At 36.7% G+C, this 27,371-nt stretch overlaps 1 protein-coding gene across 2 annotated transcripts in view; it reads left to right on the forward strand.

Annotated features, from left to right (window-relative positions):
• The window catches only part of LOC128243281 (N6-adenosine-methyltransferase subunit METTL3-like), an 86,504-nt gene that overhangs the window by 10,687 nt on the left and 48,446 nt on the right, over window positions 1–27,371 (forward strand). For both annotated transcript variants that reach the window (XM_052960946.1, XM_052960947.1), the window contains exons 2-8: window positions 2,552–2,807; window positions 3,118–3,181; window positions 3,486–3,538; window positions 5,860–5,929; window positions 6,499–6,625; window positions 21,311–21,427; window positions 26,744–26,799. In XM_052960946.1, the coding sequence (XP_052816906.1) occupies window positions 2,552–2,807; window positions 3,118–3,181; window positions 3,486–3,538; window positions 5,860–5,929; window positions 6,499–6,625; window positions 21,311–21,427; window positions 26,744–26,799 (743 nt within the window). The remainder of the gene's footprint in view (window positions 1–2,551; window positions 2,808–3,117; window positions 3,182–3,485; window positions 3,539–5,859; window positions 5,930–6,498; window positions 6,626–21,310; window positions 21,428–26,743; window positions 26,800–27,371) is intronic.

Raw genomic sequence — 27,371 nt, forward strand, 5'->3', positions numbered from 1 at the left:
AGGTGTAACATCAGAAGATACACGTCAAGTTCGATATTGGTTCTGGTGGGGCCAAAGTCAAGGTCACTGTTACTAAAAATAGAAAAACGGTTTCCGGACGATAAATCATGAAAGGCTTGACAGATTTGAACAATTTTTGGTACACAGGTGTAACATCAGAAGCTACAGGTAAAGTTCGATATTGGGGCTGGTGGGGCCAAGGTCAAGGTCACTGTTACTAAAAATAAAAAAAAAGGTACGCACGATAACTCATGAAAGGCTAGACAGATTTGAACAATTTTTGGTACACAGGTGTAGCATCAGAAGATACAGGTCAAGTTCGATATTGGGGCTGGTGGGGCCAAGGTCAAGGTCACTGTTACTAAAAATAGAAAAACGGTTTCCGGACGATAACTCATGAAAGGCTAGTTTTTCTTGTCAGCAGTGTAACTTCTAAATTACTCAACAGATTTAAATAAAACAATACATGCATGATAAAAGAAGATGCAGTGTGCAGTAACCTTGGAGTTATGGCCTCTTTTCAAAGGAATGGCAAACCATTCCTTTGTCCAGGCGGCATTTGGGGGTATTCGTCACTCCTGTGACAGCTCTAGTTTATTTTTGAAGCTACAGCACAGCAAAGAAATTTGGACTCTGTGCATAATTTTGAAAACAAATACCAATGCTGTACTTGGATGACCTTGACTGTGACCTTTTGACCTACGTTCTTATTTTTGAAGCTACAGAAGTGAAATTTGGAACATGTATACAGTTTTGAAAACAAATATCAATCTTGTCCTCAGAAGACCTTGACTCCGACCTTTTGACCTAATTCACGATGATGACAAATAATTTGTCAACATTGGGATGACAGAATGAAATTGTTGTTTTAATATTGATTACAGTATTACAATATACTATTTATGTGATTTATACCACTTGTACCATTGTTATTTCAATATATTTTATCATTTATGTACATGTGTTGTACTTTTCAATAACCTTTGCCATTTTCATGATTCAATAAAATTCATCAAATCAAATATGGTGGCTGATGATTTTATCATTTTTACACTGCGTCCTATCTATGCATTTATGGGAATTAGTTTTTTCTCCTGATTTTCTTGTATTTTTTGCCTGCATCCTATCTATGATAGCGTCCTAAGTATGACATCAGTGTTATATTTGACATTGTTTGGCGTAATTTCATAGATAAACGTGGAAGAGAAGCGTTTTGTGAAAGGTACATAAAAAGTTTGTAAACATACATTTTATACGGTGCGCAAACCATGTGTTCCTGTTATTTTGAAACCCGTTATTTTTTATACTCATTTAGTTTACAAACCTAAAATTCATATCATCTATGCAAAACACTTTGAATAAAATATTCATGAATTTTTAAATGATATGGACAAAAAATATAGAAAATATGTAAGAAGTCCACGTATGTCTGGATCACCCCTTGTAATAATTAAACAGGTTTTCACCTGGTTAGTAGAAATACGAACGTCGTTGTTTGGGCGGGCGGCCGGCCGGCGGGGCAGCGTCAAACCCACCTATGAAACTGAATAACTTTAGTCAGGGTTGACATATCTTGACCCAACTTAGTATAAAGTAAGAGTTTATGGTGACCTTTCATGGGATTGCGTTTGGGGTCCCTAGGTCAAGGTCAAGGTCACTGTTACTAAAAATAGAAAAATGGTTGAAACTGAATAACTTTAGTTAGGGTGGACATATCTTGACCCAACTTGGTATAAAAGAAGAGTTAATGGATACTTTTCATGGGATTGCGTTTGGGGTCCCTAGGGTCAATGTCAAGGTCACTTTTACCTAAAATAGAAAAACGGTTGAAACTGAATATCTTCAGTTAGGGTTGACATATCTTGACCCAACTTGGTATATAGAAAGAGTTCATGGAGACCTTTCATGAGATTGAGTTTGGGGTCCCTCTGGTCAAGGTCAAGGTCACTCTTACTAAAAATAGAAAAATGGTTGAAACTGAATAACTTGAGTTAGGGTTGTCATATCTTGACCCAACGTGGTATAAAGGAAGAGTTTATGGTGAACTTTCATGGGATTGTGTTTTGGGTCCCTAGAGTCAAGGTCAAGGTCACTGTAACTAAAAAATAGAAAAACAGACACAGACTGAATTTCTTCTGTCAATCATTGAAAACCTGGTTTCGTCGCATTGCGAGGTAATTATCCAAGAGATATAAAACAGATATGAAGTCTATCCCAAAACATACCAGAAATGGCCAAGTTGTTACCATTGTCCTAAAATGGTGGCCGTCCTGCAAAATAATCCCAACAAAAATGACTGTAAACAAATACATGTAGCTTTTTTGCAGGCTATCCGACCTGGATTTTGTCTGGACTCGAGTTTGTCGCAAATTGACAAAGCTATAGATCTGTGAATCTGCATATTCTACACAATTTTAAAGTAATATTGTATGATAATAATAATACAAGGCTTTATACGCAGAGTCTGAACAAGACAGAATGTTTTCAATTCAAGTGCTTGGCTTTCTGTTGATCACCTGGATTGTACTGAATTTTCATTGTTGGATTGTAGGTCCAAAACCAGACAGCTCAAAGATTTTAAGCCGAGGGCCATCCCCCAAAAAACATGCAGTCATTCCCAAGGCCGAGCCTATCAAACATGACCCAGAGGTTGAGAGACAGCTACTGCATGTGTTGTGCGATATGGGGGTAGATTCCTGCAAGTCAGGAGAACTCTGCAAGGAAACTTCAAAGGTCCTTGGAAGGGAAGCAAACCTTGACTTGGTTGAAAATCTGCTCCAGAAGTTTGCTGCACAACAGATGATTGTGTAAGATAATCTAACAAAGATTGTAGATACCAAATTGTGGTATTAATGATAATAAATGGTTCAGAGGATTTATTGATTTTTTGTAGGGTTTGTGCTTTTTCAAGTTTTTAAATATAAGCAGCCAACCCTATAATAGATTGTTGAATTTGAAATGATACATTAAGTATGTAATGTATGTATATCAGAAGTATTTACAATTCAAGCAAATCTTCAAACTGTTACAAAATGTATACATTCATTGAAACAAAATATATACAAAATGTATTTAGAAGAATCAATTGTTTTTGGTCATTGTCTAGTCTTGTTTCAGTCTTTCTGAAGAAAAGGGATCTAGAAGGGGTAATCTCACTGTGCAGTCTGTAGATTTATCAAAGGTATAATTTCTTCAATCAGTCAATATCAAAGATACTTACTGTTAAAGTTAAGTCAAATATCCCAGTTCACTCACAGTAGAAATGTAGTCAATCTTGTATATATGTTTTTTTGATTGATCATTGGTGGAATTTTTAGGATTTACAGAAATTATTTTATTGTCTAATGATGATAATGTAAGGTTATTACTATAATTTTAAACATTTAACTCTGAGGGGGTTTTCGGCACTTTGTTGGACTGTATATCAGCCTGGGTCATTTTCCCAAAATAGCATGTATATAGAACTCGTCTAACTTGGTTTTCAGTTGTCCGCAGTCACTGATGATGTGTCAGATAGCAGAAAGAGGAAGAGAGATGAGTAGGTTTTGAACTTCTTACCATATTGCTTTAAAGGAATTGGGGATGTTACCCCTCCTTTCTCCTTTTGTACCAAAGATACAAGATACAAGAATCTTTATTTAAATATTATGAGAATATCAACTTCTCATTCAATACAACAGACACCCTTTATTGATTGAAGCAAATACCATGGATATATATGAATAAAAACTTCATTAGACATGTGTGGAGTTTTGAAGAATATTTTGTAACCAAAAGACAAATGTATAAGCACAGGATAACTACTGCTCTTCTTTTGGTGCGGGAACTCTGACTCATATGTAATGCCTCATATGTTACAGTCACTTGAAAAGGTTAAGTTTGATGAGTTATTTATACTCTGATTTATAAATAAACAAAACTAATAAAATGACAACAACATATGTGGTACACAAACTTAAGAGCTTGTAATTATTTTAATAGTAAAACTGTATATATTATTATGAACTCAGTGCAAGTCTTGTACGTTACTAATTAAAAATTATTCATAACTATAGTTTGTGCCACCTAAGTTTGGAGTAATTAACGAAACTTAATGTCCAAACCAAGACTTTTTTATTGCTGACGTATAAGCCACTGTTTGACCCATATACAGTAATGTATAGCTTATACATGAGAGAAACGATTTATGAATACAAGTTGTCCTGTAAATTTACCAATATTGGTGAAAATAGTTAGATGTTGATCATTTCTTATAATTAAGATAAAATAAAGCATTGATTGCAGTATATTTTGTTGAAGTCATCGCGTTTTTCATACCTGTGCTTACATCAATGACAAAAATATTGACATAACTCATGTTTGCCAATGCCATACAGTTGATGAAAGTTTATTCATAACATATAAGTTTTCAGTTAACAACCAGAAATGATTGAAACAAGGCATATTATGTTTACATTTTAGCTTGACTATTTGAAAATGTAAGGAGGCTTTACTACTCCAAGGCCCAGGCATCAGTGTCAGGTTAAAAGTTTAGGGCAAGTTGGCATTTTCACTTATAATTCCAATACCCTTTATTTAATTCACTTAATACTTCACACAGTTGTTCAGGACCATCACACAATGAGGTCACATAACTCCTAAATACAAATTATGGCCCCTGATTGACTTAGGAACTTAGGTAAGTTTTGGGGCACATACTGTCTGGTTAAAGTGGGCAAATTGGGATTTTCTCTAATTACTTCTATACCCTTCATTCAATTTACTTAATACTTGACACAATTATTGATGACCATCTTACAATTAGGTTACATAACACCATTTCATCCTACATAACATGGAGGCTGGGCCTGACCAGTAGATGACCCCTATTGATTTCAGGGGTAATCAGGTCAAAGGTCAAGGTCAAAGTGACTTTGAATGATAAAAGGTTGTCCAAGTGATAACTCGGCAATGCCTGCACCCATGGCCCTCAAACTTGACTTGGAGGTTGGGCCTGACCAGTAGATGCCTCCTGTTGATTTTGGGGGTCATGGGGCCAAAGTTCAAGGTCACAGTGACCTTGAATGATAAAAAGTTGTCCAAGTGATAACTCGACATTTCCTGCACACATGGCCCTCAAACTTGACTTAGAGGATGGGCCTGACCAGTACGTGACCCCTATTGATTTAAGAGGCCATGGATCTCCTAGGGTTTGGGGCTCCTAGGGTCAAGGCAAGGTCACTGTTACTAAAAATAGATAACTGTTCGGTACTGAATAACTTAGTTAGGGTTGACATATTGTGACCAAACTTGATATGTAGGAAGTGTTTATGGGGGGTCCCTAGGTTCAAGGTCAAGGTCACTGTTAATAAAAATAGAAAATAAAAACCAGTTGATCTGAATCTGACAACAAACACTTAAGTTCTTAAGTCAATAATTGAAAACCTTGTTTTGTCACATTGTGGTGTTTCTTGATTTTTTTAATTTGTCTATTTTTATTATTGCTTTTGACAGGCACCTACTAAATTAATTTTGTATTTATTTCTAAGACAAAGCGGCGTATAGGCAAGCGTGCTGTCCTACCACAGCTCTTGTTATTATTTTAAGGTCTGGAGACATCAAATGTCTAGGTTGTCTAAGAATGAGTATAAGTCATAACTTCAAAAATCTTAAAATCTCTACAGTAGGAACAAAACTAATGGCAACTAGTTAATTTTTACTAAACTCAAGTTAGTTCTTACAAATATAATTATAGCAAAATTACTAAAATATTACCCTTAGACCATTGGAACCATTAAGATCTATGATGAAACAGGCTTCTAAGGGGTTTGTAGAAGTTCTTGTATAACCTGACTAGCTTTTATTGTTGTTTGCTTGAAGGAAAGCTGACCAGGACACAACGTCCCCACAGAGTAAACAGAGTAAACAGGACTCCAAAGTCAGCGTTGAGGTCAGTTAAATGGGACTCAGAATTATAACAACAAAAATAGATCACAGCAGTCAACATCGGCGACTATTTATAGTCATTTTTTTTATTTTGAGCTGTGTTTGCATGGTTTAGTACATTTCATACTTACTAAAGTTACTACTCTTCTTTCCATACAGAAAATTCTCACCCAAATTAATACACACGTTTGAATTCTTCAGTTATAAATTAATTAATGAATGCTAGATGAGTGGAAAAACAGAGAAGTAAAAAAAAAATGCATAAGCAGTCTGTAGTTTGAAAATAATGAAGACAAAACGTTAGGTGTTTGTACATGTATTAAACTACAATTAAAATTGTTTTTACCTTTAAGATAAAGAATTTTCTTTTAAGATTGTTAAGGGATAACCAGCTTAACATTACAGTAAAACCTTTTTATATTTATTGATGTAATATTTTGATAAAGAGAACACTAATGATGAGGTGCCCAAAGAAAAGTCCTCAAAGTGGTGAAGTCAAATAAATACAGTCATATTATGTATTGTATTAATAGCAACTTCATGATAACTTCAATTTTGTTTTGTCATACCTAGAGCCTGTTGGCTGCCCAGACGGCGAAGGAGAAGGAGAGTAAGAAAGTTACAGACGAGATTCTTCAACTGTTGAGTGCTCCCACTTCCAAGGAGAAGAGCCTCATGGAGAGGTTTAAGTCCCAGGGAGGTATGCGGGGTTGTGTGTTTGTAATAATTTTAAAGTGTACAGGGGCTGTAGTAATGTTACTGTTACAGTGATAAAGATGTGATAGAGGAGATTTTACAACTGTGGAGTGCCCCTCAAAGGTAAGTATAAGTCACAAGGAGATAGGCAGGGTGTTTGCTATTAGTCTATTTGTAGTGTACATCTGGCCATTGAAGTGTTAGTGTGATAATCAGTTATAGGTGACAGAGGAGATTTAATAAGTGTTGAGTGCCCCACCTACAAGGAGAACTGAAAGGTTCCAGTCCCAGGGAGGAAGGTGTGTGTGTGTTTGAAGTGTACAGAGGGCCATGGTAATGTTACTGTGGCTATAGAGGTGTTTTACAACTGTTGAGTGCCCCCACATCCAAGAGGAAAAGCCTCTTAAAGAAGTTTGAAGTCCCAATGATGTAGGTGTGTGTGTTTCACAACTAGTTTGTAGTGTATTTGTAGTGTACAGAGGGCGGTGGTAAATTTACTGAGACAGTGCCCATACTGTACAAATATTGAGTGCCCAAATATCCAAAGAGTCTCGTTGAGGTTCAAGATTACAATTTTTAGCTCTACTGGCCAAAGGCTAATGCGATGGTTATGTGTATGTCGTATGTGCGTCTGTGCCTGCATCTGTAAACAATTGCTTGTGAACACGATACAGTCTTCAGTTTTGATTGTATCTCGATAAAACTTGTACAGTATTTAGATATCCATCAGAGCTTGGTTCCTTTCAAAAACCAGCCAGAACCGCCCATGCATGCCTAGATTATGGGCCTTGAAAATGCTATTTTTAGCTAAGTCTATTTTTAGCCAAGTCTGCATGAGCAAATTGTCTATTTTTAGCCAAGTTTACATGTAAAGTCAAGTCTAGGATTAAAGGGAGACAGCTTGCTTTTTGGTTCTGCAGTTGATTTTGTCAATCACTCTGCCTGATTCTTGTTGGAAGGCCAAAGGCCATTTTTTAGCTCTAAAGTGTCTGTAGTTCGCGCATTCATCTAAACAAAATTGGTTGTGAATGTTTGTTGAAATTATGCCCCCGGGGTCATTACTGGCCACAGCCCAGGGTTCGCAGGTTTGGTATACTTATATTGGGAAATGTTTGAAAATCTTTTTGTGTGTTCGCACTTCCATCTAAGCACAATTCCTTGTGAATATTTGTTCAAATGAAGCCCCTGGGGTCATGACTGGCCATCCCCTAGGGTTCACAGGTTTGCTATACTTAAATTGGGAAAGTTTGAAAATCTTTTTGTCTGAACCAGCTATGCAGACACTTGCTATTTTGAATAAGGCATAATTTAGTGGTCTGCTACCATGGTTGTTCAAAATATGCCCTTGGGGTCAAAACTGGCACTGCCAGGGGGTCACAAGTTTCCTAGAGACTTATTTAAGAAATATTTTCAAAATCTTCTTGTTTCAAACCACAAGGCTCATACCTTTGATAATCGTTGTGGAGTATCATATGATGACTCTCAAGTAAAACAGTTGAAATTATGGGCCCCATCCCTTTTGACCTTCTTTTAATCCCCTGCCAAATTGAAGATATCGGGAGGGGGATATTGTTTTGGCGTTGTCCGTCCATCATTCCGTCCTTCCGTCCGTCCGTCCGTCCGGTACCATATCTTGGTAGGCATTGATCAGAAAATGTTCAAACTAGGTCAGAATGTTCCCCTCGATAAAATCTTGACCACTTTTAAAAGTGGGTCACTTGGGGTCAAAAACTAGGTCAGTAGGTCAAATCTTAGAAAAATCTTTGGAACATACTAGAGGCAATATACATGGTAAAATATTCATGAAACTTAATCAGAATGTTTTACTTGATGAACTTTTGGTCGTAAATAAAACGGGGTCACATATGATAAAAAAAATAGATGATTACTAGGTCAAATCTTAGAAAAAGCTTGTCCAGAACCATATCATGGTAATGATTGGTTATGTTCAAAATTGGTCATGATGTACCCCTTGATAAAATATAATCCACTTAAAAAAGTGGGTCACATGGGGTCAAAAACTAGGTCAAATCTTAGAAAAATCTTTGGAACATACTAGAGGCATTATACATGGTCAAATATTTATAAAATTTAATCAGAATGTTTTTCTTGATGAAATCTTGGACTTATTTGAAACTGGGTCACATATGATCGAAAATTAGGTCACAAGGTCAAATCTTTCAAAAATCTTGTCTGAAACTATTTTATGGTGGTGATTGGTCTGATTAAGTTCAAACATGGACAGAATGTTCTTTAGGGTTAAATTTTGACTGTGTTTTAAAAGTGTGTCATATGGGTCAAAAACTGGGTCACTAGGTCATATCTTACAGAAATCTTGGGAACACTCTAGAGGCAATACATCTGTTCTAATTTCCATGAAACTTTATCAGAATGCCTCAATGAAATCTTGGAATAGTTTGAAACTTGTAGGCCATATGGGGTTAAAAATGAGGTCACTGGGTCAAATCTTAAAAAAAACTTGTGGACACACTAGAGGCTATATTTTTTGCAATATATCTGTACCAATCTTCATGAAACTTGATTAGAATTTTTGCCTTGATGAAATCTTAGATTAGTTTGGAACTAGGTAACATGGAGTCATAAACTAGGTTTCTTGGTCAATTCTAAATGTTACATTATAAATATTTTTTTTTTATTTCAAACAGTTGCAATCAAACTCAAACTCATATATATATATATATATATATATATATATCAACAATTGATTTCCATTCCTTGACTTAGCCCAATCAGGCGGGGGATATCAATTAAACGAATTTGCTTGTTTATTTTAAAGCTACAGCAATGATATTTGGACCATGTGTACAGTTTTGCAAACGAGCATCAATGTTGTCCTCTGATGACCTTGACTGACTTTTAGACCAATTTTATTTATTTTTAAATCTACAGAAATGAAATTTTGACCATGAGTACAGTTTTGAAAGCATTTTTTTTTTGTCAGATGACCTTTACGTGGCACATATTAAAATAGTTCATGCATCTTATCTGCTTACAACACTTTCTGTCAGATGTTGTACGTGCAACGTTTTCAGGTAACCCCAAACACAAAATGTGAATTACATGTTTGTTGCCTTTTACCCATACATACATGCTCTGGATTGAAAATGACCACAAGAGCCATGCCAGTAGAGTATAGGCCCTCATGGGCATCTTATTTATACTTTCCTATCTTAAAACAGACATGTTTAAACAATATTTAAGTTTTTTATGAGTAAATGCAGACTATGACAACCATATATATTCCTAAAATGCAATATATGACCTATCTTTCAAACCAATAAAACAGGGGGGTCATGTAATTCTTAAGAAAACATATCTCAAAAACTAAACTCAATAGTTTTTGTTTACCTACTTGTGATTCTCCTCAAAATGACCTCCATTTTAATAGCAGTCAATATTTCCATATATTCAGGTTCACAGATAAATGTAATAAGGATGGAAGAATGGACAGTATAGAAGCACTGCTTTTATAAAAACTGTATTTTATGCCCCCGAAATCGCACTGTCTGTCCGTCCGTCCGACCGTCCGTTTGTCCGGCTTTATAACTCGTGTCCAGGCTGTAACTTTCTCTTGTATGGACAGATTTTAAAATAACTTGCCACATGTTTTCGACATACCAACACAACGTGTCGCGTGCATGACCCGTGTCCCTGACTCTAAGTTCAAGGTCACACTTTATGTTTGTTCACAATGGAATGCTGCATATAAGGACACAGAGTATAGGTTGTCGCGTCCGGGCTGTTACTTTCTCTTGTATGGACAGATTTCAAAATAACTTTCCACATGTGTTTGACATACCATGACGACATGTCCCGTGCAAGACCCGTGTCCCTACCTCTAAGGTCAAGGTCACACTTAGGTGTTTATTCACAATGGAATGCTGCATATAAGGACATAGAGTGTAGGTTGTTGGGTCCAGGCTGTAACTTTTTATTGTATGGACAGATTTTAAAATAACTTGCCACATGTGTTTGACATACCAAGATGACGTGTCGCTTGCAAGACCCATGTCCCTACCTCTAAGGTGAAAGATACACTTAGGTGTTTATTCACAATGGAATGCAAAATATAAGGACATAAGAGTGTAGGTTGTCAAGTATGGGTGGTATTTTTTTATGTTCAGTGGCAATTTAAAATAACTTGCCGTATGTATTTGACACGTAAAGGCAAGATCAACTTTTCATGTACTGACCTTGTTCATAGGTCAGTGTCACATTCGGGGGCATTCGTCACATACAGTGACAGCTCTTGTTCCCATTGTTTTTAGCTTGACTATTCGAAGAATAAGGAGAGCTATACTACTCACCCTGGCGCCGTCGTTGGCGTCACATCTTGGTTAAGGTTTTGCATGCAAGTTCACATAGGTTAATATCTAAGCAACTTCTTGAGGTATTGCATTTAGACTTTATACAATGGTTCTCAACCATCCAGCCCACTTCATTAACCAAGTTAGATTACTCTTGTTTGCATTTAATGCAAATAATTGCCCTTTATTATTCAACTTGAAATTCTGGTTAAGGTTTTGCGTGCAAGCACACATAGGTTAATATCTCAGCAACTACTTGAGGTATTGCATTGAGACTTTATACAATGGTACTCAATCATCCAAACTACTTAATTAACCAAGTTAGATAACTCTAGTTTGCATTTAATGCAAATAATTGTGCTTTAATTATTCGACTTAGAAATTCTGGTTAAGGTTTTGCGTGCAAGCACACATAGGTTAATATCTCAGCAACTACCTGAGGTATTGCGTTGTGACTTTTTACAATGGTACTCAACCATCCAACCTACTTAATTAACCATATAAGATAACTCTAGTTTGCATTTAATGCAAATAATTGCCCTTTATTATTTGACTTAGAAATTCTGGTGAAGGTTTTGGGTTTAAGCACACATAATATTAGGTTAATATCTCAGCAACTACTTGAGGTATTGCATTGAGACTTTATACAATGGTACTCAACCATTCGACCTACTTTATTAACTAAGTTAGAAAACTCTACGAGGAATTATATTCAAAAAATGGCCCCTTTTTTAATTGACATAGAATTTCTGGTTAAGGTTTTGCTTGTTACCACATTTAAGTCAATATCTCAGCAAATATATCATGTATTGCATTGAAACTTTTTTCACAGGCTCCCAACAATTTAACATTCTTAAATAATCAAGTAAGATAACTCTATCTTTCATATTATATAATTTTTGCCACTTTTTTATGCGACTTAGAAATCCTGGTTAAGGTCTTGCATGTTAGCACACATAGGATAATATCTCAGCAACTAGTTGATGTATTGCATTGAGACTTTATACAACGGTATTCAACAACCCAACCTACTTGAATGACCAAGTAAGATAACAGTATTTTGCAAATAATGGCCCTTTATTATTAGACTTAGAAATTCTGGATAAAATTTTGCATGTAACCACATTTATGTTAATATCTCAGCACATCATGTATTGCATTGAAATCTAATCTAACAGTAATCCATGCATGTTTCCCAAAACTTTTCAATCCTCTCACTGAAAAGCGGCGGAATAGTCGAGCCCGCTGTCTCTGTGACAGCTCTTGTTCTTCATATAACATTTATTATCATTTTAAAACAGCAGTGCTTTTATAAAGAGAATTTTGTCTACCGCCAGTAAATCTCACGTTCAAACAGTTTAATTAAGAAAACCAACAATAATGGCAGATTGTACAACAATGGAGAGAACTATGAATCAGATATATCAGATGTTAATATACACAGGTTATGTTCCACCAATAAACTAGTCACAACTACTGGCGTGATCTATTCTCTCTCTGTCCATTTTTAGCTGTGAACTATACGTTAATATTAACAGCAAAAACATTTAACAATAGCTATGAAAGATCAAACTAATTATAAGAATTCCATTAAACACACAATCATGTATCAAGTCTCTGCATAAGATTGTTAACAGAATACAGATGCAAAATAACTTTATAGGCTTATTGTTTTCTAACTACGAAATGAACACATATTACCAGTGAAACTCTAGGAACTTGTAGTACAGTTTTACACAGAAAACCTTAAATGATAAATTAAAATGAGTTTTAAATGAATGTCTACGAACAAAAGTAATCATCAAGATATTGTGGCTGCATGCGCAACCGCTGTGGCCGTTTTGTAACATTTGCATCAGTGTTCGAACTCCCCTCTGCAAGCACATTTAAGTCACAATTACGATTTTCGGTGGATTCACCAGAATGTGTGTCAATAGATCCTAGGAGTAACGGGATATCACTAGGCTTTTCATCACGATGACTAGGTTCTGGAGAAGCAGGGCGAGTTAGCGCGTCCAGAATAGTTGCTGGTCCTGGTGGTTTGCGCACGATTACCTCATCATCGCTCTCCTGTTCATGAAACGAATCAACTGTGTTCCAGCACCTGACCGGGTACCTGATAACATTCACTGAGATTTACCTTATACGAGGTAGAGCGTAACTGATTCCCTGAAAACTTCTTAAGGTACCACCAATCATCCTCAATTTTCACAACTAGATATCTGTCAATTTGTTTTTGTCATTATACAAATGGACATGGTCACCAACACTTATGTCTGGTGAGTTTTGAAGCTTAGCAAACTTGTGTTTTGATTTTTCGCTAAAAGGATGGTTGTCACATCTCTGCTGATGTTTTACTAAAATGATATTCCTATCTGAAAGTGGAATTTGCTCATGGGTGAACTGGTCTCACGCGCAGATAAACCACTGCTTCGGATTCGTGAATTGAGCTGTGACACAGCAATCGACAGTCCAAATTCAGTCTCAGGCCCCCCCCCCCCCCACCTGGCTAAAGTTGCAACAATTCATTCTCAAGCTCAGCTTTAGCCTTTTCAGCCACAGGATTTTTATTTACATTTTTGACGCGACCGATTTCAAGTGTTATTCGAAAGTTTTTAAGTGTTTCGTCGTCCTTAAGAGCAACAAATCCTTGTGCAGGATCACACCGAAACAAAGCATAGGGACCATCAAGGGGATGTAAATCCAACATGAGTTTCAACAGCATTTCGAAGAGTGATGTGCCTTTCATTTTCTATACTGCAAGCTGTCATAAATGTACTTACAGTCTCTCGTAACACCATAATTAACTGTTTATTGCGTTTCAGAATATCCACTGCTTCGGAGACACTGATTGCTTCAGGAGGATTGTCAGATGACTGTTTTGTGAAGCTTTCTGGAAATGTTTTCAAGGATGCACATTACATGACATGATTCACTTACTCTATCAATTGCTTGACTAATGTCCAAGGCATAAAATTGTCTCTTCATAATGAGCTGAAGTTGTTGTGTTGATGGGTGATTGAGTTGGATATGAAGATCGGTAGTCAGACCCTCGATTACTGATTAGGGCACAATTATCTGCTCAGCGGAGGGAACTGATCGTGTTTCTTGACGATTAGCAAATTCTCTCTCGAGATGGTAGCAACAGAAAGATAACGCTTCACATCTTTGATATTAGTAAGTTTTTTGGAAGGTCTTGTACCCTGTTTCAAATGGGCATGAGTTCTCCTAAGATTGGGATCCTCCGACTGTATGTCTATCCAAGCAGACCGAGTTGTGAACGGTAACTTTGACGTACAGCTTAAAACATCATTCAGATTAACAGACCTAACAACTGAGTCCTCAGTTTCAATTATAAATTGGCAAATCTGACAATTTGTCTGATTACAATCTGGTGCATTTCTACTAGAAAAGTCAGATGGAACATTGGCTGAACCTGTCAGGTATCTAACGCTTATGTTGTACCGACTGACTGTTGAGAGAAATGAAGTCACACACGGACTGGCTGTGAACTCACCACGACATAGCTTTTCAACAGCCTGAACACATGGCTGTCTGTCAGTTAAAACGCATGTTTGTACAGTGTAAGGACTAAAATGTTTTATTGCAGCTGCTTTGCTTAATTTCGCACGGAAGCCAAGTAACCTGATGTTTTCTTATTTTGGCACTAAAGAACCCAGCCAGAGACAGTTTATGGCCTCTCATAACGTACAATGTAGCACCAATACCACGTTTGACAACCGAACCATCCGTGACAATCCATAGCTGGTCTGAGCCCTGCGGTAGTAAGATTTCCTTGTGATTATTGAGAGACTTCTGGGCAGTCATAAAATACGCAAGCAATTCTTCACTCCACACGATTTTCTGTTGTGAAGACTAACCTGCAATTGCATCGTGCAGGTGGAGGACAGGATGATAACATTGCGACTCTATGTGGATTTGCTGACAAGTAACCTTGAGACCATGTCCATCCTAGTATGGTTGTGGATTTGGGACAGACAAATTTTTTGTGGGAGACAACTTCAAATTGGCTTTTTCTAGGGCTTCGAGAACACGCTTCCAGTTGGTGTAAAGCTCTTGGTGAGTGTTTCCAACACATAAAGATCATCCGCCAAGTTAGCCACAATGCCGTCCTGTAAGCAGTCACCTAGAACACGACACATAAGTTCTTCAAGAGCCGTCTCCGAGCCTGGCATACACATGGCAGATTTAGTGTAAACTCTTGACTCCCTTAAAAGGGGTTGCCACCCCACAATACTTCATTGAATCTCTTGATAATGGGATTTGGTAGAAAGCACTGGTGAGATCAGAAACAATGATATGTTTCCATGGGGCGCTTGTGCAAAGTGTTGAGTCTACATCAGGCATCAGTGATGGTTGGGGTTGCTGTATCGGCCGACATCAGCGAAGGCTGTGACAAGGCGGTAGCCACCTTGTTTTTTTTTACCAGAAAGGAAGGGTTGAGGTATTCAACAGTTATGCCAATATCCTCAGGGTGTTGAAACACACCTTTACTTTCAAGTTCATCAAACTTTTGTTGGAGCTCTACTAGCTTACCTCTACCGTATTGTGGGACTCTTCCTTTACGCTGTGGAGGCTGCACTGGACCCATGTTCACTCTTGCTTCAAACGGTCCCATAGCTGCATTGTAACCACTGATATCTGGTTCAAATACTGAATTAAACTGTTCATGTAATGTATTAAAATTTTCACGTAGAGTGGCATCAAGGATATTGTCTGGATCGATTTTGATTGTATTAAAGTATTTTGCAGAAATAGACCTTTCATGAGCTGGTGGTACATGTGTATTGTCAACAGATTTCGTAAGCGCTATTGTGGTAGTGTAAGCCTGGCAAACATGATCATGCTTTCTGAGTACCTGTGGTTTCGGAGTGTCGTTCAGAATGAGAATTTTACCACACACAGCTTCTGTTACCTGAGGCTGAGGCCAATCATCCAGTGTATGTGTGAGGTCATGTCTGGGCTCAATAGCAAATGTGGCCTCAGGATCTTGCTCAGATGGGATAGTAATTTCCGCAAACTCTCCCGGCCAGACAACCGACGACTGTGGTGGTGCCCTTAGCACAAATGCTTGAGCACGACAAACCCTGTTTTGTGAGTCAGTCTTTCGGGGTCCATAGTACAAGGTCTGATATTACCAATTTTGATTTCTTGTAGAGCTGGTCTAACAGCAATATCATTCAATACCAGAAACGGCATGCCAGCTAAGATATCCACATCAAGTTTGTCAATAAAAATAGCATTCAAAGATAGTTTCATCTTGCCCCTTGCCAATTGTATATGAGTCTCACCTACAATAGAGAGAGTTGTAACACCATCTGCTTGTAGAGCACTTTGACTACTTCTTTTGATTGGAGCATTGATGAGTTTGGCAACAGAATGTTTGATCATGTTTATTTCGGCGCCCGTATCAAGTGTAACTGTCAGAGCATTAGACCCATAGAATGTTTTCATAGTGGCTGACTGTTTTGTGCCAACACGACGAGAAAGTGGGGCAACACGAAGTGTAAACATTGCTCCTGGATGTCACTACTATCAAAATCATTGTCTTTTTTATCTTGTTCAACGTTACATCATACTTTAGACTTCATGAACTGCCTGTCACTTTCAGGAAGAAACTTGCAACTACTTAAAAAGTGATCATAACGGTGCCTCCCTGCTTGTTTGCAAAGTGGACAAGCGATGTTGCATTTTTGGTTTTGACGACTTTTTAATTGAAATGTACCTTTTTGGGGCTTGTAAGCACCACGCATGATTTTCGATTCATTCAGGCTATGAACTTCATCAAGCAGGTTATCTAGAGCTTGTGAAATTTCAGGTTTGATGGATGCAATTGTATTGAGCGTAATTCAGTACCATAACGCTGTTTAACGAGTGGCAGGAGATTAGGGTGAATTAGGCGTAGCCATGTCAATACAATAAAATTTTCTAGTGTTGGGCTCATTTCCTCATCAGCATCAGGTAGAAACCCCATGGTGTTGTTTGAGGAGATTATCTTCAACAAAGCTGTTTAATCGTTAAAAAAGATCCTCGGGACATTCATCTGGCTCAAGCTTTATTTCACTAAAGTTCAAGAAATGTGAGCCCAAGGTTTGGAATCCATAATGTTGACGAATTGACTGCCATAATTATGTTCTTTATAAATGTAGAGTTTTTGACGATTGTATTGCGCGATATGACAGGACAGAAGTTGGCAATCTGCCCTAACATCAGATCCAGGTGCGTAGCCTTTTGTTCAGCAGTACGTCTATGAGGTGAACCTTCATCATCAGCCTGGAGGCCTGGAATTGGCTGAGCATTTGTTTTCTTTTGCCAAGTGAACCCGTCTACAAGGAATGGAGCAAAATTGGGATCGAGTGACAAGGTATATTCAAGGTTTTGCCTCCAGGATTCAAAGGATGTTATTGATTCAGTTTTTGTAAGAGTCCACTGTTTAGGAGCACGAATATTAGCCATGATGTTGGAATGCACACACAACTTTTGAGCGCAATGATTACAGCTTGAGCTGTCTCGTCAGTCCTACGCTTGGAAGATTCACAATTAACTGTATTTTATGTTGAAAAGGGTTTTGTAAGGCCATTGTCCGTGTTTAAATCGCTGCTGCCACGCCAGTAAATCGGAATCTAGACGAAATCACGTTCATACAGTTTAATTCAGAAAACCAACAACAATGGCAAATTTTACAACAAGGGAGAGAACCATGAATCATATATATATCAGATGTTAATATACACAGGTTATGTTCCACCAATAAACTAATCACAACTACTGGCGTACAGCAAAAGTATCTATGACGCAGGTCTTCTATAAGTTTGAAACCTCAATCGGTATGGGCGCACATTGAAATTGCCACCCTCCTCCCCCCCAAAAAAACAAAAACAAAAAGACTAAATACAAACACCATCAAACAATACCAATCAGCCATGATTTAAAGGTTCTCAATTGACGATTATTATCCCCCGCCTATGAAATAGGGAGGGGGATATTGAAATGGCATTGTCCTTCCGTCCGTCAGTCCGTCTGTCCTTCCTTCCGTCTGTCCGTCCGTCCGTCCGTCACCTGCGTTTTCTCAGTAACTAGCCGGTATAATTTCATGAAACTTAAAATAAATATGAACCACTATATTGGAATGATGCCCGTCCAAAAAAAAATTTGATTGGTCAATTGTTCTTGGAGTTATTGCCCTTGATTTTTTGAAAAATGCACATTCACAGCCATTTCTCAGTCACTAGCTGGCAGAATTTCATGAAACTTAAAATAAATATGAATTACTATAGATGATGCCTGTTCATTTTTTTTTTGGATTGGTCAATTGTACTTGGAGGTATTGCCCTTGATTTTTTGAAAAACTCTCATTTACAGCCATTTCTCAGTAACTAGTTGGTAGAAATTCTTGAATCTTGAAATAAATATGAGCCAACATACTGCGATGATGCCTGTTTATTTATATTTTGGATTGTGTAATTTCTATATGAGTTATTTGCCCTTGATTTATTAAAAGATCCATGTTTGCAGCCTTTTCTATGCAACTAGCTGGTAGAATTTCATGACACTTGGAATAAATAAGAACCAACATACTGTGATGATGCCTGTCTATATTTCTTTTGGATTGGTCAATTTTCCTTAGAGTTATTGCCCTTGATTTATTAAAAAATCATTGTTTGCAGCCGTTTCTCAGTAAAACCAATGTGCTTATCTAATTCTTTCTGAGATTTTGTTTAACCTTCAAGCACAAACAAGCCATCAAGCACAAACAAGCCATCGTTGGCGGGGGATATCTTTTCACTGAAAATGCTTGTTGATTATGAATCTGATCGTATGGAATTTTCTAACCAGCCTAGATACAACCGTGGTAAAAGTATTAGTTGGTCAACCAGTCTAGAGCCTACACCACTCATGTCCTGACATCACAAAGTGTACTGTTTGATCTGCAGATGACACACACAACACATTTCAATACATGTGTAAATTAGTTCACAGGTGTTTGTTTGGGTTGCAGTGGATGTGACTTACATTAGGCAAAATAAATAACCATTGATAATTGCGGAAAAATTAATGATACAATAGAACACCGCTTTTTCGAAGTTGTCGGGACCCAGCTAAATACTTCGAAATAACGATTATTTGAAATAAACATTGAGAGAAATAATCGGAAGTTCCACCAACGATTGTCTCCGAAATCCGGCGCATCCGAATTATACTCTACCGGCTTCACAAAATATTTGTGTCGTGAAATTTCAAATGGCTGCATTATACCATTGTATTTTACACTATGTAAAGCGATGTTTGATAAAATGTGGCAGACACTTCGAATGACGATTTTACCGAAAAAAACATCCTATATACAAATAATATCACTTAACATTAATCACTCTATGTATTCGACACCGTTGTTTGCTCCATACATGCGCCAATTAACCCAAGGCATTCCTTAAACAGCGATAATTGCACCTTATTATAATGTTAATTGGTCTGTCACGCCGATGTCAGGGTAGGTGTGAAAACACAACAAAGCGAGGAGCATGGGTCGTCTGCTAGCGGTTTTGAAAATTAACTATTTTTTGTGCACAGTTTCGAATTCGAAATAAAGATTGATAAATACACGTGAAAAACGTATTTGGGACCGAATATTTAGTTCGAAAAATCAATTTATTCGAAATAGTGAAGTTTGGTTTAAACATTAATTTTTACATTGAATAAAGAAGGAAAAAAATCGGGACCGCAAAAAAAGTTCGAAATACCGATTAATTTGGTTTATCGGTGTTCGAAATAGCGGTGTTCTACTGTATATGCAAAGCCCAATCATAAGAAAAAAAGTAAGGTTTATTTCAGACATGGAAAAAATAACACAGCGAACAATATCCAAATATTTGCATTATATAGTAAGCAAAATGTCTCCTCTGATCTTACATGTGTTTAGACACATTACAAGCGTCTGCCAATTAGAAGATATTGTGTTCATCATAGCGAAAAAAGCAGATGGTCGCGTTAATCTGTCAGCTGAGATCTATTCACTTTTATTGTGAATGAAAAACCAGGTTTGCTATTACAATTTTTACTGACTTTACCGTTTTTGATCGAAAATAGAAAAAAAGGAAAAACTTCAGACCGATTTTTAACCATTTTCAGTTCCTGAAATCAGTCTGGCATGGTCAAAATCCCCCCCCCCCCCCCCATATGCATTTACAGGTATTGCAATTTCATAATGCAACAAAACCGAAAGTTACTTTTAGTTAAATGTGAATTTAGCGCGCACAACCTCATTACGAAAATAGCATATCATGTGGCTTTCTAAATACCTTAAGTTCTATGTTGCTTTATATACTATTGATAAGCATTTTTTAACCATTAAGATGTTTTTTGGGTTTAGGCAGATGCATCTGAAAACACTTATATTATCATTATTTTACTCTATGATATCGAAGTTTTAGAAAAAAATACAGTTATAGTATAAAAAAAGTATATTTGTTTTAGTGGGGCGCAACCCCACCTGATAAAGTCAAGAAAAATACTCTAGGTAATCAACACCTGAACCACTAGACCACCTGGACTTTCATAAAAGCATTATCAATTTTGACATCTTAACCATACATTGATTACATCATGTCAATCAACCAATTAGGCATCAACAAAGCTGTTTACGCTTATATGAAAATTGTAGTCCTCAAAAATTATATTTGAGCAAATATCAACATTTGCTGAAGGGTTCCAGCTTTTGGTATCTTAGTTTTAACACTCATAATGATTTGCTACACTTGATTTCATCATACACAAAATAGTGCATTTTACAAAAACATGAGCAAGTACCAATCTGCTATTTTTCACTGAACAACATTGATCATTTTCATGCCCCGCCCACTGATCTATCTCATTAGCATATAGTGAGTCAGTGGTCCAGTTTGGAATTTCATGGTGTTTGCCAAACCTTTCTTTTTAATAAAGGATCGTGTAGACCTTGGGAATTGATCAGACATTTTATAAGACTCTATAATAGTTATATTCTTACTTTTATTTTTTTCTCTAATTATTTAATCCTATGTGGCACTGGGGCTTTAACTAGCACCAAGTTTGCGGGTTTGTGCAACGGTTCAGCCACTGTGTTGGGGGTAGTGCTTAATATTAAGATACTGTTACTAAGAGGTGATAATTCAAGTCAGAGCCAGTATTACACATCAGATTTCTATGTGTATTGAAAGAGATGTTAATTTAAAAGTCTTTACTAGTTCGGCACATCATTGTAGTTGTGTCAGATTTGGTTCCATGAGTTTTAAAAAATGCGAGGTTTGTTCCAAAATGCGAAATCCCTATCCCTGAACACATGTACTTTGTATTTTTTAAAGGAGCACAGTTGCAGGAGTTCTGTCAGTTTGGTACTCGGGAGGAGTGTCGCATTTCTCAGCCAGGACAGGCGTGCAAAAAACTGCACTTCCGTAAGATCATACACAAACACACAGATGGTAAGTTTTATAAAAAAAAATATAAAAAGCAATTGATTTGTCATTTTCAACTCTGAAAGGTCATCTGTTTTTCAAAGAAAATAGTAGGTGTGTCTTCAAATCAATGGTGTTGCCAGTGTTGCAGTTGGTGATGACATGCAAAACATTTCATATTGGTCAAGTTGAAAACCATAACATATATTAAAATATATTGGCTCAAAACAAGGAACACAAAATTATTATTTCCTTAGACAATAAGCATTACAATTGTATTATGCAAACTTGTGTCATTCAAAACTCTGAGGTTTTGTTTGCAGCTTCACATAGCAAAGAAAGATAAATGGCCCTTTAATTACCAGAAATTGGCATTTTCGAACATGTGTCATTTTAAACTCTATAACTATATGCCACATAGAGTCATGAAACCTTTGGGTAATGTTGTTGTTGTTGTGAATAAGTTGTAAACCAGGATTTTTATTTGCAGCTGCACATAGTTAGGAGAGAGTAATTTCACTTCAATTAGCAAAAAATGGCATTTTTGAATTATGGTCCTTGCATTGGATTGTAGTGACAGTTCTATGAACATTTTTTATAAAAGTGGATTGAGCTTCATGTTCCAAGCTCTTAATAGACCCAATTTGTTCGCAAAGCAAGGTAAGTTTCTTTTATGCCTGGTACGTCAATCCTTCCATAACGTTACAAGTTTGTGTCACTCAAAGCACCAAAAAGAATTCACCCAGAGTCAAGGAACCTTGGTGGAATGTCATTTAGGTGATGAAGTTTTGCACCTGGGGTATTGTTTCCTTCTGCACGTAGTTAAACCAGAGTAATGGCCCTTGAATTGTCAGAAAATGGTATATGTGAACTTTTGTGGCTGAAAACTCCGAAACACTTATACTAGAGTCAAGAATCCTTTGTGAAATATCATTTAGGTGATGAAGTTTTTGCACCTGGGGTATCATTTCCTTCTGCACTTAGTAAAACCAGAGTAATGGCCCTTGATTTAGCAAAAATTGGCATATCTGGACTTATGTGGCTCAATATCCAAAACGATTGCACCTAGAGTCAAGTAAACCTTGGGGGAATGTTATTTAGGTGATGAATATGTTCACCTGGTATTTCATTTCCAACTGCACTTAGTAAAACCAGAGTTATGGCCGTTAATTAGCAAAAATTGGCATTTCTGGACTTGTGTCGCTCCAAACTCCAATGGTATTTCAACTTGAGTCAAGAAAGTTCACTTACATGGCGATATGATATGTTGGTGATAAAGTTGTGGACCTAGGGTTACTTTCCCTGCTGCAATATCCAGAGTTATAGCCCATTAATTAGCAAAATTGGCATTTCTGGACTTGTGTCGCTCAAAACTCCAAATCTATATGACCAAGAGTCTTGAAAACTTAGGGGAACTTTGTTAAGGTGATGAAGTTGAGCACCAGGTGTTTCATTTCCTGCTTCACTTATAAAAAATAAATTATGGCACTTGAAACTTAAAAGCATTTCCGGACTTGTGTCGCTCAAAACTACAAAATATTTCACCTGGAGTCATATAACCTTAGTACAACCAGTTTTTGCCCTTGAATAAGCATAAATTGGCATTTTTAGCTTGACTTTACAAAGGATAAGGAGAGATTTTCTATTCACGCTAGCATAGGTGTCAACGTCACACCTTGGTTAAGGTTTTGCGAGTAAGCACCTTTAAGTCATTGTCTCAGCAAATACATCATGTATTGCTATGAAACTTTAGATATGACTGTATTCCCAACTATCCAACCTAATTGATTTATAAAGTTAGATAACACTAATTAGAAAATAATGAAACTTAATTTTTCGACTTAGAAATACTGGTTAAGGTTTTGCATGTAAGCACGCATAGATTTATATCTCAGCAATTACTTGATGTATTGCATTGAGACTTTAGACATGTGTTCCCAACTATCCAACCTACTTAATCAAGTTAGATAACTCGATCATGAATACAATGCAAATAATTGCCTTTTTTTTTAACATAGAAATTCTGGTTAAGGTTTTGCATATAAGCGCACATCTATGTATAGGTTTATAACTCAGCAACTACTTACTGTATTGCATTGAGACTTTATACAATGGTACTCAACCACTCAACCTACTTGAATAACTAAGTTAGATAACTGTATTTTGCCAATAGTAGCCATTTATTATTGGACTTAGAGATTCTGGTGAAGGTTTTGCATGTAACCACATGTAAGTCAATATTATAGCAAATACATCATATATTGCATTGCAACTTTATACACAGACTCCCAACCACCCAACCAATTTAATTACTTATTTTAATATTATTATATATATTATTTTATTACTTATTACTTAATTTGTATTTTAATAGCACTGAGTATTTAAGTACAGTAGATTATAAGTATCTTCCATGGCTGAGAGTGTAAGATAGGTTAATCCCGACCAGAGCGTAGGGTGTTTTGCGGAAACGAGGTTTACCGAGTTTCCGCAAAACATCTTGCGCGAGAGTTGAGATGAACCTATCTTGACACGAGTGGCTATGGAAGATGCTTTTTCTCCCACCTCAGTTAAACAAAATTAAGTAAAAATGTGGTTTTTTACTGGAACTCTATTGTGCGTAGTGAAAATAAATGCGTATGGATATGTGATAATTCGTGGTTGTCATGGATATGCGCGCAGTGATTTAGAATATGTTTATAGTCAAATCGGTCTTTAAATAGTTCTGAGGAGAGTGAAGCATTATTTCTTGAAAGGTGCGTGAAAACATTTTTATGGTGACATTTGAAGCGAGAACTAATAAATAAGCATTCTAAATATTACAACAAGTTAAGGTTTCTATCAGGGCTTCTAAAAACCGGCAGTTTGCCGGTCTGGACCGATTTTGACCAAGCCAGACCGATTTCAGTTTCAAAAAGTGTAAAAAAAATCCATCCGAAATATTCTCATTTTTTTTATAATTTCGGCCCAAAACGACTAAGTCAGTAAAAAATGTAATACACAAACATTCTTGGGTCATTCACACATTCAAAATTACCCCCAATAAAAGTGTCCTAGTAACCATCAGACCAATGCGACCAGCTGCTTTTTCCACTACGCTGAACACTATAGCCTATATGTTGTAATGGGTCCAATCACGTGTATTAGTAGGTCGCAGAAGACACAAATACACAAACTATGTGTTCATTATATATGTGATTGCAGCTATCCTGATTAAGTGTTAAAATTGGTCCATATTTTCACATGGCAATTATGCTATGTCGTCGTCGATCAATTCATGATATATCCGTTCGTTGATTACCAAACTGTTAAATTTAAATTGTAATAAAGAAGCAATGCTGGTTAAAAACGGTTTAAAAAAGATAAATGCAATTGCCATTGTTAATGACGAAAGCATTAAAACTCCGAATTAATTAACCTAGTCATATAGGATATCAACAGCGACACGCTTGATTAACTACAGAGTCTAAGAGCTGAGTGCGCCGCTTACGTCATTTTAATTCGCAGTAATGAAAAAATCGTCGTCGATATCAACTTATAGCTTGAAGCCCCGATTATAAATCTAGATATATATTATTATTCAAGATTATCAGTTATTCATTAAGCAAATAAATCATAATACTGTTTCACTTTTTGTAGTCTGACCGCTTCCCGCCGGCCGCAGTTAATTACGATCGCAGTCGTTCTGGTTAGTAACGCCACAGACCTCGATGAGAATCTCATTTGAATTAAGCTTGTATCTAATTGGCTATGATGGCTCTAGAGCCCTCTTACGAATTGCCACAACGTAAAAAATATTGACAGAATACATGTCGCGAAAATGTGTGGCATTTCTATAAAATCAGACTTTTGAAGGTCTTTCTTATCTTTGAGGGGGGGGGGAGGGGGGTTAAAAAAATGGGGGGGGGATGTCGCAGGACCCGGACCGATTGAGGTTCCAAACTTTTAGAAGCCCTGGTTTCTATGATGCTACAGACAACAGTCTTCAACATGGGAGGTAATAACAATGTGATGACCATTAAAAAGAAGTTCCATACGGGCGTTTTATCTTTGCCCGCGGGCAAGATAAGAATTTCTAGCATGGTTAATTTTTTGGATCTACTTATCTGAGGTGGGAGTAAACTCTATCTTGCAGAGAAATTCAAGTTCTGCCCTTTTATCATTTGACTTAGAAATTCTGGTAAAGGTTTTGCATGTAAGCACATTAAGTCACTAACTAAGCAACTACATGATGAATTGCATTGAAACTTTAAACAATCAAATATGGTATCTCTACCTTGCATATAAAGCAAATTTTGCCCCTTTACTTTTTATAGGGTTGCCCTTGTCCGTACGTACGTCTGTCTGTCTGTACGTACGTACGTCCCGAAGATTGTTTCCGATCTAATTCTTGAAAACCGTTTGTCCAATCCTCACCAAACTTTAAACACATGTTTGTGACCATAATATCTTGATCAAGTTCGATAGTCATGGAAATCGCTTTAGTCATTTAGGAGTTACGGCCCTTTTTTGCCAAAAATATTTCAAAAATATATGTTTCCAATCTAATTCTTGAAAAGTGTGTGTCCAATCCTCACCAAACTTTACATACATGATTGTGACCATAATATCTTGATCAAGTACGATAGCCATGGAAATCGCTTTTGTCATTTAGGAGTTACGGCCCTTTATTTGCAAAAAAAGACTTGAAAAATACGTCCCGAAGATTGTTTCCGATCTAATTCTTGAAAACTGTTTGTCAAATCCTCACCAAACTTTTAACACATGTTTGTGACCATAATACCTTGATCAAGTTCGATAGCCATGGAAATCGCTTTAATCATTTAGGAGTTAGGGCCCTTTATTTCCCAACAATACTTAAAAAATATCTTATCCGATCTAATTTTTGAAAAGGATTTGCCCTTGTGCAGATTATCCTGAATAATCATTATGGCTTATTTTCTGTGACAAAAAATCGAAGTGGGGGCATCCGTGTCCTATGGACACATTTCTAGTTTTACCTATAAATTCTGGTTAAGGTTTTGCATTTAATCTAATTTTGCACTGATCAATGCATGTTTCAATAAAACTTTGCAATCCTTAAGCTCAAAAGTGGCGGAATAGTCGAGCGCGCTGTCTCTGTGACAGCTCTTGTTGGACTTGCTATCTTGTGCGCTCATAACTTGAAATTATAAGTCATACACTAACGAGATCTTTCAGGAAGGTATTTGATGTTATTAAGTTGTTGAACTCATAATTTTGATGCACATTTATGGAGAATGGAGTTATGGCCCTTTATTTCGTGACAAATGCATCTAATTTATTGTGGGTGCATAGACAAATTTCTAGTTTCTATTTTTTCAGAGTCTCTTGGTGATTGTTCTTTTCTGAATACATGTTTCCACATGGACACCTGCAAGGTAAGACTTTCTATTGGATTTGACTTGTGGTCACGCCAAACTGATTTACCGCTCCTATTTTTCAGTAAATGCAAAAAACATACTTCTTTTTTCATCCAAATAAAAAGCCAAATTGAGAACAGTTTTAACTTCGACTTACGAAACCAAAGGGCAATTTACTCAAACAAAATTCAGCCAGAGTTATGGTTCCTGTGCTCTACATTTCTGCTCATTGAGATCTATTTGTATATAAGGTTGAAAGTGAATCGAAAATAAACAAGTGGAAGAGACTCAAAAATCCTGCACTCAGAGTTATAGTTCTTGTCCCATGTATTCTGTGTTTTAATTTTTGTTTTAGTAATTGCCCTTTGGTTTCATAAGTCGAAGTTGAAACTGTTCTTAATTCAGCTATGGATTTGACAGTCTATGACTGCTCTTGTTATTTTTATTGGCGCATCACTCACTCCATTTTTTGTAAATGAAATAAAATAGATCAACAAGAAGTAAATTTTAGCATGTTTTATGAAAGAGAGTGTAACAGATTAAACAGAAGTCAGTCGAAGCATGTAGAGGTGTTTTTTTTCAGTGATACT

The sequence above is a fragment of the Mya arenaria genome, chromosome 8, assembly GCF_026914265.1.
Source record: "Mya arenaria isolate MELC-2E11 chromosome 8, ASM2691426v1".
NCBI classification, from domain to species: Eukaryota; Metazoa; Mollusca; class Bivalvia; order Myida; family Myidae; genus Mya; species Mya arenaria.